This window comes from Elephantulus edwardii, unplaced genomic scaffold (assembly GCF_000299155.1).
Source record: "Elephantulus edwardii isolate Elephantulus edwardi_28Jun2011 unplaced genomic scaffold, EleEdw1.0 scaffold00269, whole genome shotgun sequence".
Classification (NCBI taxonomy): Eukaryota; Metazoa; Chordata; class Mammalia; order Macroscelidea; family Macroscelididae; genus Elephantulus; species Elephantulus edwardii.
In genome coordinates, this window is record NW_006400019.1 from 1,689,442 (window position 1) to 1,702,532 (window position 13,091).

A 13,091-nucleotide genomic window follows, 5' to 3' on the forward strand; every position below is an offset into this window, starting at 1 on the left:
TTGGAAGTCTTAATGATAGCAATAAGACAAGAGAAGGAAATAAGAGGTATCCAAATTGGCAAAGAGGAGGTAAAATTATCTCTCTATGCAGATGATATGATTGTATACTTAGAAAACCCTAAAGACTCAGAAAGAAAACTACTGGACATAGTGGACCAATTGAGCAAAGTGGCAGGATACAAGATCAACATACAAAAATCAATTTGATTCCTCTACAGTGACAGAAAGAATACAGAACAACTGGAACTAAGAAAAACAATATCCTTCACAATAGCTAATCACATGATTAAATACTTGGGAGTAAACCTAACCAGAAGCACAAAGGATCTGTTCAAAGAAAATTAAAAAATATTACTACGAGAAGCAAAAAGAGACCTGTAGAAATGGAAGACTATACCTTGCTCTTGGATAGGAAGGCTCAATATTGTGAAAATGATAATTCTACCAAAGGCAATTTACACTTTCAGTGCAATCCCAGCTGGGAAAGGCCACCTCCAATTTCATTTGGAATGGAAAGAGACCACAAATAAGCACTCCTTAAAAAGAGAAACAAGGTTGGAGGCATCTCACTCCCTGATTTCAAATCCTACTACAATACCATGGTGGTCAAGACAGTGTGGTACTGGTACAATGACAGACACATAGATAAATGGAATAGAATCGAGAACCCAGAAATTAGCCCATCTACCTAAGGTCAACTGATTTTTGACAAGGAGATGAAATCAGTTAAGTGGGGAAATGACAGCCTTTTTAACAAATGGTGCTGGCAAAATAGGAAAACTATCTGCAGAAAACTCAAGCAAGAGCCACACTCCCTCCATACACAAAAACCAACTCAAGGTGGATCATGGACCTAGGACTAAAACCAAGGCCCATAAACTACATTAAAGAAAAGCTTGGAAGAACTCTAGAAGTCCTAATCCACAACATAAACAGTCTTCCAAGCATCCCAAAAAATCTACAACCAGCAGAGGATAAAATAGATGACTAGGACCTTCTAAAAAGCAAATCCCTATTCACATCCAAAAACTTCTCCAACAGGGTAAAAAGGGAAGCTACAGACTGACATGTCAGATAAGGGACTTCTATCTAGAATTTATAGAATACTCGAGTACCACAACAAGATAAAGGTAAATAAACCAATTGCAAAATGGGTACAAGATATGAACAGACACTTCAAACAAAGAAGACATTCAGATGGCGAACACATTAAGAAATGTTAAAAATCCCTAGCTCTAAGAGAGATGCAAATCAAAACAACTATGAGATATAATCTCAACTCAGTAACAATAGCAAAGTTCAACAAAGCTAAGCAAACAATAAATGCTGGCAAGGTTATGGAGAAATTGGAACCCTTATTCACTGTTGGTGGGAGTATAAAATGGTGTAATCATTCTGGAAGGCAGTGTGGTGCGTTCTCAAAAAGTTGAAACTAGAAATATCTTTTGGCCCAGCAGTTCCACTACTTGGAATATACCCTAAAGAAACCAGAACTGTTGCATAGGGGAGTGTATTTGGTGGTGGTGGTGGGGAGAACTCCCTTTTGTCCAGGACTTGCCCTGTATGTGTCTCTTTTCCCTACGTACCAACTAGGACTTAGAGGAAGATCACAGACTAACTAGTTCTTGCCATTTACGTTTTAGAAAGCGCCCTCTTCCCAAGCCTCACCAGTCCTGAGCCGGCAGCCTTGGTGGTGCAGTGTGCAGTATGTTGGGCCTTGGAAGCCCAGTGGGAGGTCAGTGATGAGTTGGCCCCACATCAGCAGCAGTTAGAGCAGCCAAGTGGCAAAGTCTCTGGCCAAGGAACTACCAGCACAGCCACCATGGGGGCTCAAACCGAGAGGCTTGCATGTGGCTATGTCGGGGAACTAGCATTAGCAGAGCCTCAGGAGTCACACTCCTTCTGACAAGCAGCCACTGCAAACCCTATGCGGCCCAGCGGCCATGGTAGTGGTCCAGGACCAGGCTGCACCACGTCCCACGTGCACGGATCCAGGAGCAACTCAGCCTCTATCAGCACAGCTTCTGGTCAGTACTGTTCCAGTCTGCCCCACCCTCTCTCTCAATGAGGGTTTGTCACAGACCACAGAAATGCTCTTGCTATTTAAGTTTCAGAGAAATCGGTATTATCAGGTCCGTGACTTACTGTGGGTCTGCGGACAAGATGGTAGACACTCTGCATGCAGATGCACTCCTCTCCTGGATCCTGGGGTTCGCCAGCAGACCAAACCACGCCCCTGCCTGCGACACCCACCTCTCAGTGCTCTGGGCGCCACGTCCCTGCCTGCGACCACTTGTTAAGCCCACTCTTCTCCCTGCAGTCACCTCCTTTTCAACTTCGCAGGCCAGAGAGGTCCTCCTGTGTGGACTTGTTCCACTCTGTGTCACACTGTCACCATCGTGCCACTTCGGAGCAGCCAGCAGGTCACACTTTCTTCCTTCATCTGTCTGTGGGGGAATGGCACTACAGGGAACAAATGCTGGGGTAGCCCTCTCTCTCTGGGCCACAGATCCACCTGGGAACTCTAAAGAGCCCCGGTGACACAGTGTGGAACGCATTAGGCTGCTGACAGAAAGGCTGGCAGTTCGAGTGCAGCAGACACTCTACAGGAGAGAAATAGCCTTTTCTCTAAGGCTTTACAGCCCGGGAGAGCTGGAAGGGCTTGCTCTCACCCCCAGCCGCCCACATGTGCATGCAGCACATCCCGGTCTCTGTCCTGGACCCTCATCCTGTCTCAGCACGTCTCTCTGACACGCTGCTGCCTGGCCCTGCCTCCCACCATGGGCCTCTTGGCTGAACCTCCCAGGCACTGGACTCGCTCATGCTTCTGGGGACCAGTGATGGGCGGGGCTCCGCAGAGAGCCTTGTGGTGAACCCACTCCCCCAGTCACTTGCAAACCCGCAAGACAGAGGCAGGGGACCAGGCTGCATTTTCCATGGCAGGTTTTACTGAGGGGACTGAAGGCAGAGCCTCAGCCTGAAGGCTGAGGGACCAGGAAAGGCACATGGTGGTGGGGGTCCCCCTCTTCAGATGAGGGCTGGCTTGGCATGGATAGTGCCCCTAGTAGACCCCTCTTTGGCACTGAGCTGGGGACACTGGTACCTTCACTCCAGGCAGCCAAGACTACAGGGCAGCTGGCAGTGTAGGCTGACGGGTGGTAGTGCCCAGGGACTGTGGTCTGGCACCAGGCAGGTGCCCCCCAGCCCAGCCTCCCCACTGGTAAATGGAGGAGATATAAACAAAAACTAGAATAAATTAGGTTTGGGATGAGAGAAGGCTAGGGGCCGTGGACACAGCCCATGTCGGGGGGCCTCCTCTGCTGGTCCCCTGGTTGGCTTTCTGCGATTGCAGGCCCGGGGCCTGTCTCTGCAGAAGAGTGTCCACAGGGCCAGAGCCACTAAAGGAGGGCCACGGCTTCTCTGAGGGACAAAGGGGTGTCTGCAATGGGGACTTAAGTCTCCAGGTAGGCACAAATGCAGGCTGGCAGTGGGATGCTGGCACTGCGGGGGGTCTTTGTCACTCATGCCGGTTCACCAGCACCAGGTGGGTGTAGGACTGTGCCCCGCCTTCAAGGAGACATGGCACAGTTATTGGCCATGGTGACCCCTGTGTGTCAGAGGGTTTCGGAAGGGGCTCACCAGGCGGCCTCTGAGTGTGCTCCCCAAGGGGGCTGGGCTGGAGAAGAGCATGTGATCTAATGGCCTGCGGGTGGTTAAAAGGTGTCCAAGGGCAGCTAGGGTGGGGATGTGTGTGTGTGGGGGGGGTTTCCTTCATGTGATCCGAGAATTCAGGGGAGGGGAGGGGGCCGAGGGCCCAGAGCCAGGACTCCTCTCAAGTGGTGGTGGTCGTGGGGAGTCCGTGGCCAGGGCCACCAAGGGCCTGGGGCTGCCCAGGGGCCGCCATCTCGCCCAGCAGCTGGCAGAGCTCCTGTAGGCGCCGCTGCATCTTGGGGACACCCGCCAGCTGCTGCTCCAGGCGCTGCTTCTCCTCGGTCAGGCTCAGGCGGGCCGCCGAGTCCAGCTTCTCAAACTTCCAGCCGCCCTCCCCATCGAACTGCAGCAAGTGTGTGTGGTACTTCCTGCCGGGCACAGGGAGAATGAGGCCACCCACCTGCCATGGCCAGTGGGTACTGCTCTCTGAAGGCAGTCGGGCACCTACCACAGTGAGGGCCGGTGGGTGATGGACAGCAGGGCGATGCCTGCATCCTTGGCCGCCTGGAAGATTTTGCCCTCCACATCGATGCTGACCGCACTGGTGCACTCGTCCAGAAGGGCATACTTGGGCCTGGGGTGAAGGGGGCCCCATGTCAGCCTCCAGCCTCGAGGAGCCTCAGCCCCTGTCTCCCTCCCTGGCTCACCTGTGGTAGAACATGCGGGCCATGCCAATCCTCTGCTTCTCGCCCCCCGACAGCACATCCTTCCAGTCACACACAGCCTCCCAACCTGGAGAGTGGGGACTGGCTCAGGCCTGCTCCCAGGTGTGGGGGGGCAGGGCCCTGGGCCAGCACTGGGGCGGGTGGGGAGCAGAGGGTCTGTGGGACCCCTCCCCTATAGGATGAGGAGTGTGGGTAGCGTGACCATGTGGCTAAACTCTGACCACTGGGGCTTATGTGTGTTACACACGCGGCAGCTTTTCCACACTCCCTTTAAGAAAGAAGGTGGGCACCTTTGCTCCTTCCCTCGTACCCCCCTCCCTCCTACGCCCAGCATGGATGTGAGAGGGCCGCAGTGGCCATCTGGGCTAGGAGGTGATTTCCTTCCGAGAGTAAGCGCCATGCTGCACCCCTCCCAACACCAGCTTACACCTCTCAGGACTTTGAACTCCAGTGTTCTAGGTCGGTGAATGATTACAGCCCCCAGCCCTAACATGCCTCAATGGGGTGAACTTGGCCCTTCCCCCATCCCTGCAGGCCCATTCCCTAGCATCTCCCTGCTGCCACCTGACCCCCGGTCTCTCACTGCACTCAGGCCTCATCTTCTGGCCCCTTCACTTTTGCTCTCTGTCTCAGCCACCAGACAGGCTTTGAGGCCATAGGCTTGAGTCCTGTTCCTGGGGTGGCCCCTCACATTCTCCCTCCAGCAGCACATGCCCATGCCACTTGGGGTCACCTGCTCACTGCCAGCCTGCCCCCCCATAACGCACTTTGTCCTCTGGACCCCGGAGCAGAGGGAGAGACTAGGAGGGAGAATGGGTGGTGTCCTGGGGCAGAGGGCAGTGGGTGGCCCGGAGCTGTGACAGGTGAGGTGGTGGCCGCCCAGCCCTACCTCCTTCCCGCTGCAGGATGTGGTGCAGGTGCACGATGTCCAGGATGGCCTCCAGGTGCTGCTCGGAGTAGCCCTTCCTCCTCATGTCCGCCACCGAGTCCGGGTAGATGACCTGTTCTCGCAGGGAGCCCACCGACATGTAGGGCCTGCGGGGAGCCCGAGTGTCTGCCAGGGCCCTGCAGCCCCTGAACCTGGCGGACAGCACTACGAAACACGTGCACAAGCACAGCACACCGCACGCGTGTGCCAGCTGACAGGTGCACCACATGATGCCGCTAGGAGAGCGGACTGAGGAGGCAGGGATGCGGCCCCCCTGGCACAGCTGGCTAGGGGCACGTCCTGCGGGTCTCCAGGCTCTGAGCACCCTAGCCACCTCAGCCCACCAGACGGGAGAGAGGGGAAGAAGGGCTGGCCCTGGACGTGCCCACACCCCACTCCAGCTGGCCGCCCTGCCGCTCTCACCTCTGGGGGATGTAGAACATGCGCTGGGGTGGGGGCTTGTAGAGCACCCCAGAGTATGCTGGCCACAGCCCCCCCAGGATCCGGAACAGAGAGCTTTTGCCACAGCCGTTGGGGCCAGTGATGAGCAGATGCATTCCTTCCTCCACCTGCGGGCAGCGGGCGCTCGTGGGTCCCCCTTCAGTGTGCCCCCTCTCTATGCAGGCAGCCAGAGACGGACGAGAGCCGGCCTGTCCTCAGGGTTAGCCTGCGCTGGCGGTCTGCTCTGGCACCCCTGCATGGCGTATCCCCCACAGCATGGCAACCTCACTGGCATCAAAGAGGAGCTCAGGGCCCACACACTAAAGGAGGGGCGGCTCCCTCTGCTTCCTCCCTCCCCCTGCTTCCACCGTACACCACTGAGCCCCACCTGCCCAAACCCCCAGCAGGCGCGAGTGGACTGGTCTCCCACCAGCGTTCCTGTCCATGAAAACCTGCCTGGGGCTGAGAGCCCTCCTGGGCGTCTGGCTGTTGGTCCTGCACATGAAGCCCTACAGGGCTCTTCCAGAAGCAAGTGGGATGGGGCGCAGGTAGAAGGGTCCAAGCAGCAGGGCTGTTAGCCCCAGCAGCACCTGTGGCACAGCCCCAGAGCCCCAAGCCCCAAGCTGCCCCTGGGCGAGGAATGACCCTTGGCCAATGCTGGCAACTGGGAAGCTCTTTATCAGCTCTGATTCCACTGCGCCTGGACCAGGTCAGAGCCACGTTGGTCTCTCAGCTTGACCTTGGCCCACCTGCCACGTCAGTCTGGGGACAGTGGCCTTTGCAAGCTTGGGTAAGCCAGCCTGTCTGGGTGCCAAGGACTGGGGCTTGGAAACACACACTGTAGATGCCTGGGTCACCTCCCCCCCCCATACCACAGAGCTGCCCTGCTCCCACCTACCCTGATGTTGAGACTTGCCACCACCACTTCTCCAGTGGGGGTGATGATGGGGATGTTCTCACAGACAATGCCCTGCTCCACATCGACCACCTGGCCTGCAGAAAGGACACGGGGTGGGTTTCCACATGGCCCTGGCTTCTCCAGGCTTGCTGGAACCCCACTCCACATTAGGCCTCTAGGACCCGAGGCACTGAGTCCTGTCTCCTGCTCAGTGACTCTGGGGCAGAAGCTAGGGACAACCACTCTGATAGGCTGACTAAAGGCATCCGAGCTGAGGCAGGGGCTGCCTGGGGGGGGGGGCCACTCGAATGGAGGAGCTAGAGGGGGCACCTACCTCGAATCCTCAGGGGCCCTTCAACACGGACACCTGGCCTCACAAGGGCCCCAGAAGAACCTCTTGGGGAGTCCTCCAGCTCCCCAGGCCTCTTGAAACGACAATGCTGGACATCATTGAAGACCTGAAACATCTCATGGACCCGGGCTGTATAGCCAGCCAGCTCTGTCACCTGTGGCAAAGACCAACCGGCTCAGCTGCTGGCAGCAGAGAACCGAAGGCCGTGGGAGGGTGGGCGCGGGGCCAGGGTACCTCCTTGTATGATGACATGATGCGCTCGATGGCATCGGCCGCAGCGGTGAGGAGGTTGCGGGCAATGGTGAAGGCCTCAGTGCGCTCGCTTACCAGCTCCTCCTCCTTCTTCTCCAGGGCAGCCTTCTTCACTGCCTCGGGGTCTGTGGAGGGAAGGGAAGGGCAGAGCCAAAGAAAGTTCAAAATCAGCTCCTCCGAAGAAAGACCGGGGAGCCCTGGTGGCCTAATGGTAAGAGGCTGTGCTGCAATCGCAAAGGCAGGGGTTAGAATCCACCAGCCGCTTCATGGAGAACGATGGCAAATCTCCCGAGCGCTTAAACGGCCTCCAAAAACCTGCTGCATGGCTGCTGGAGGTTGGTTCTGCCTAACGGTACACAGGACTGAGGAAGGAAGAGTCTCCCACACGTGGTGCCGGGAAACCGGTTCTCCCTCCACATGCACATGAGAGAGTGAAATGGGACCCCTATCTTATACCTGACATGAAATGAACTCAGGGTGGAGCATAAAAGTCTCACAAGAAAGCAGAGGAATAAATCTTCAGGACTTTGGATATGACAATAATTTCTTACATTGGACAACAAATCATAAGCAACAAACTGTAAAATTAGATAAACTAGACTTTATAAATATTAGAAACTTTATTTCAAAGGACATCATCATCAGTAAAATAAAAAACAAACAAATAACACCAAAACAAAAAACCAGCCCACAGATTGTGAGGGAAGCCAGACATCTCTAACACGTGCACACCTGCTGCGGCCGTCACTGAGGCCCTCGGCTTTGTCTCACCGTTCACCTTTTCAATATGGGTCTTTGTCAAGGACTGGCACCTTCTGGCAACAAGGTCAAAGCAAAGCAAGGTTTCACCATCCTTCCCTGTATAAAACACCCTGGCTTTACAGAGAACCCCCACCATGGATCTATTTGGCCTTTTGACAATCCATGACATGTTCAGTACTATCTCCAACACTACAATGCAAAGGTGTCCATTATGGAATGGAAGTGTCACAACGAAATACCATTTCACATCCATTTTTCTTGTTGTTGTTATGTGCCGTCAAATCATCTGTGATTCACAGTGACCCTATGTACAACAGCTCTGAAATCTGTCCTGTCCTGGGCCAGAAATCTGCCCTGTCCTGGGCCAGTCTCACTGACTCCGACACACCTACCCCCATTGCCCCAGTCACCGTATCAATCCATCTCATCAAGGGTCTTTCTCTCCTGCGCTGTCCGTCCACCTTTCTGAGCATGATGTCCTTCTCCAAGGATCAGTCCTTGCTGGCCACGTGCCTAAAGTATGTGAGACAGAGCTTCAAAACCCTAGCCTCCAAGGAGAAGACTGGTTTCACCCGCTCCAAGACAGACCTATTTGTTTTCTTGGTAGTCCATAGTATGTTCAAGACTCTTCTCTAGTGCAATTTGAAGGCATCAATTCTTCTTCTCTCATCCTTAGTCATTGCCCAGCTCTCTGATGCATAGCAAGTAATTGTGAAGACCATGGCCTGGATCAGGCGCACCTTAGTCTCTAGAATGACATCATTGCTTTTCTGTACTCTGGAGAGGTCCCTAACAGCAGATTTTCCCAGTGTAATTCATCTTTTGATTTCTTGACTGCTGGTGCTAAGAGTGTTGATGGGGGAGAGGAGGAAGTTGTAATTGTTAGGTGTCATCAACTTGCGTACAACTCTTAGCAACCCTATGAGCAACAGATCTCTGTCCATCTCTGACACTTGAGCCCACTGCTGCAGTCACTGTGTCCATCCACCTGGCCTTCCTCTCCTTTTACTGTCTCCCTACCTTTCTGAGTATGCTGTCCCTCTCCAAGGAACAGCCTCTCCTAGTAAAATGGCCAAAGTATGTACGATGAAGCTTTGCCTCCGAGGAGTGCTCTGGCTGCACCTTCTCCAAGACATATCTGTTTGTTCTCTTGGCCATCCATGGGATGTTTTCTTCCCAACACCACAGCTCAAAGTCATCAATTTTTCTTCTATCATCCTTAATCATTGTCCAGCTCTCAGATGCATAGCAAGTGATTGAAAAGACCATGTTCTGAATCAGGTGCACCTTAGGCTTCAACTAACACCATTGCTTCTCAGTACTCTAGAAAGGTCCCTAACTGCAGAGTTTCCCAGTGCAATACATCTCCTGAGCTCCTGACCGCTGGTATCAAGGGTATTGATTGTAGATCCAAGTAAGATGAAGTCATTGACAATTTAAATCTTTTCTCCATCTATCATGATGTTGCCTATTGGTCCAATGATAAGAATTTTTGTTTTCTTGACTTTGAAATGAAATACATATTAAAGGCTGCAGTCTTTGATCTTCTGCAGCAAGTATTTCATGGTCATCTGCATAACACAGGTTAGTGATGAATCTTTCTCTAATCTTGATGCCACATTGTTTCTTTTTTAAAAAATTTTTTATTTTATTTTATTATTTTTGTGTGAGTGTACCGTCAAATCAGATCTGACTGGTACAGGAGGAGATCGTCCCTCCTTCCCCGGCAGAGCATCTGGTGGATTCGAACCGTGTGCCTCTGGGATTGTAGTTGCAGCTCCTTGCCACTAGGCCACCAGAGCTCCCCTGATGCCACATTGTTTCTAACAGAGTCCAGCTTCTAGAGTAATTTGCTCAGCATACTGATTGAATAGGGATGGAGAGAATATAACCCTGGCATACACCTTTCTTAATTTTAAACTATGTAGTGCTCCCTTGCTCTGTTTGCACAACAGCTTCTTGGTCTAGATAAAGGTTTCTCATGAGTACAACTGAGAGGTCTGGGTTCCCTTCTCCTCAGTGTCGGCCATAATTTGTTATGCTCCACACAGCCAAACGCCTCTGGATAGTCAGTAAAGCACAAACAGACACTCTTCTGGTGTTCTCTGTTCTCAGGATCCATCTGACATCAGCAATGGTATCCCTGGTGCTACAGCCTCTTTTAAATCCAGCTTGAATTTCTGGCAGTTTTAGCCGTTTTTGAATGATCGTCAGCAGTATTTTGCTTGAATGTGATATTAATGATACTGTTCGATAATGTCCACATTCTGGGAATGGGAACAAATAAGGCCAGGCAGCTGCCCTCCAAGTTTCCTGGCACGGACTGGTGAGCATGTCAATTGGTATCCCATCAATTCCTGAGAATTGCCATGTCTTCAGTGCGGCCTGAACTTCCTCCTTCATCACAATTGGCTCTTGAGCACATGGTACTTCTTGAACTCTTTGAGTGGCAGCCAGTTTTTGTTGGTACAGTGACTCTGAGTACTCCCTCCATCTTCTTTTGATGCTTGCTGGGTCATTCAAGATTTTGCCCAAGTCATCTCTAAGTATTACAACGTGCGGCTTGAATTGGTTTTTTGAGTTCTTTCAGCCCAAGAAATGCCAAGTGTACTCTCTTTTTAGTCTCCAGTTCTAAGTCTCTGCATATTCTGTTACAGTACTTGGCTTTGTCTTCTCGATCCGCCCTTTGAAATCTTCTGTCTGGCTCCTTCATGTCAACACGTTTTCCTTTTTCTTGGCTTCTCGACACTCCTGTGCAATCTTTAGAGTCTCTTCTGACATCCATTTTAGTTTTTTCTCTCTTCTCTGTCTTTGAAATGACCTTTTTCTTTCTTCATGGATGATATCCTTGATGTCATCCCACAACTCATCTGATCACATCCACTGGGATGGCTATGATATAGAACGAGGTAAAGGACAAGTCCTGAGTAGGATGTGGAAAAACGGACCCTCATACATTGCTGGTGGGAGATGGTCTTGTAGTTCCCCAGCAAGTTGAATAGAAAACCAACATCAGACTCTGCAATTCCACTCTTGGGCATTGACCCAAAGGAACTGAAAACCAGTATGCAAACTGAGACTTGTACGTGAATGTATGCTCATTGCAGCATGATCCACAATAGCCACAAGGTAGGAACAATCCCAATGCCTAACACCAGATAAATGGATAAATACAGAGTGCTGCATTCATATAATCATCATGAAGAGAAAGAAGGAGGACTCCAGGTACTTGTTGCAGAAGATCAAGGAATACAGCCTTCAAAATGGATTACATCTCAGTGTCAAGAAGACAAAGATTCTTACCACTGAGCTGATAGGGAGCATCATGAGAGATGGAGAAAAGACTGAAACTGTCAACAGCTTCACCTTGCTTGGACTCACAATTAACACCCTTGGTACCAGCAGTCAGGAAATCAGGAGACATATTGCACTGGAAAATGCCTGCAGTCAGGGACCTCTCCAAATTATTGAGGAAGTAATGATGTCAGTTTGAGGACTAAGGTGCATCTGATTCAGGCTATGATCTTTCCGATTACTTGCTATGTATCTGAGAGCTGGACAATGACTAAGGAGGACAGAAGAAGAATTGATGCCTTTGAGCTGTGATTTTGGAGAAGAGCACTGAACACCCCATGGCCAAAAGAACCAACAGGTATGTCTTGGAGAATGTGCAAGTGCCCTTTGGAAGCAAAGATGATGTGAGGATTTGCCTCACATACTCTGGACATGTTGCTAGGAGGGGCTATTCCTTAGAGAGGGACATGTTGCTGGGAAGGGTGCAGGGTTGGCAAAGGAGAGGAAGACTCGCAATCAAGTGGATTGACACAGCAACTGCTGCAATGGGTTCTTTTTTTAATTTTCTTATTGTATTATTTTTACGTGTACCGTCAAATCAAATCTGACTGGTACAGGAGGAGACTGCACCCTCCTTCTTCAGCAGAGCATCTGGTGGATTTGAACCTTGTACCTCTGGGATTGCAGTGCAGCATCTTGCCACTAGGCCACCAGAGCTCCCTTGCAATGGGTTCTTGTGTGTCAGGAGGTGTGAGGATGGTGCAGACTAGAACAGGGTTCAGATCTATTGTTTATAGGGTCGCTATGGGTCATGCTCGACTCAACGGCACCTAACAACAGCAGCAGCAGCAATCATGTGCATGGAAGCAGATTGTCCATCTTTCTCCCGCAGAGCCCTGTACCTTTGCATCGGCAGCACAATCCCTTATCAGTAAGTGACCAGGGCCCCCAAAAGAAGGCTTTAGAAACACAAAGACAAACATAAAAAGGCATAAGCCATTTCTTTTCAGCAATTCCAGTGACTGCAAATGTATGAAATGTTCCAGTCAAAAGGTAGAGAGTTGCTGAATGAATTAGAAAAAGATAGAAACAAAGGCCGCATGATTCAGCCAAATGCTGTTTACAAGTTATGGCTGTTGAACTGGAACTGACTCCTAGGTGGCTCTCCACTGGGCTCCCAAGGCTGGACCTGCCAAGGAGGAGACTGCCCACCTTTCTCTTGCAATGCATCTGGTGAATTAATTGGAACCTGGTAGATGCCAGCCTGCAGGTTGGCAGGGCAACGCTAAACTCGCTAGGTCACCAGGGCTCCTTGTTTACAAGAGATATACCTTAAGCCCAGAGACACAAACAGGTTGAAAGTAAAGGAGGAGGAAATATCCCATGCAAATAAGAGTTGGGATGGCTATCTTATCAGGCAAAGCAGACTTTCAGACAAAGTCCCTCAGAAGAGATCATATAATGATAAAAGGGTCAATTAAGAAGATTTGTTAGTTATAAATGTATTTGCACGCAACATTGGGCGCTTACATACACACTAAGCAAAAGGTGGTAGAACTCAGGGGAAAACTAGATGTACAATAGGCTGCCCTGCGGCCAAGACAGTGAGGAGGTACAGGCTGTGAGGGGGTACAGGCTGTGAGGGGGTTCAGGCTGGGAGGGGGTACAGGCTGTGAGGGGGTTCAGGCTGTGAGGGGGTACAGACTGGGAGGGGGTACAGGCTGTGAGGGGGTACAGACTGTGAGTGCAGTAAAGACTGGGAGGGAGGTACAGGCTGTAAGGGGGTAC

The 13,091-nt window shown here is 51.5% G+C and overlaps 1 protein-coding gene across 1 annotated transcript in view; it reads right to left on the reverse strand.

The window, feature by feature from the left end:
• Positions 1–3,832: 3,832 nt before the first annotated feature.
• Positions 3,833–13,091, reverse strand: part of ABCD1 (ATP-binding cassette, sub-family D (ALD), member 1) — a 41,499-nt gene continuing 32,240 nt past the window's right edge. Inside the window, exons 3-10 of the mRNA XM_006899985.1 lie at positions 7,230–7,372; positions 6,978–7,149; positions 6,644–6,738; positions 5,728–5,873; positions 5,266–5,411; positions 4,359–4,443; positions 4,160–4,285; positions 3,833–4,079 (exon numbers count right to left, since the gene is read on the reverse strand). Coding sequence (XP_006900047.1) covers positions 3,833–4,079; positions 4,160–4,285; positions 4,359–4,443; positions 5,266–5,411; positions 5,728–5,873; positions 6,644–6,738; positions 6,978–7,149; positions 7,230–7,372 — 1,160 coding nt within the window. The remainder of the gene's footprint in view (positions 4,080–4,159; positions 4,286–4,358; positions 4,444–5,265; positions 5,412–5,727; positions 5,874–6,643; positions 6,739–6,977; positions 7,150–7,229; positions 7,373–13,091) is intronic.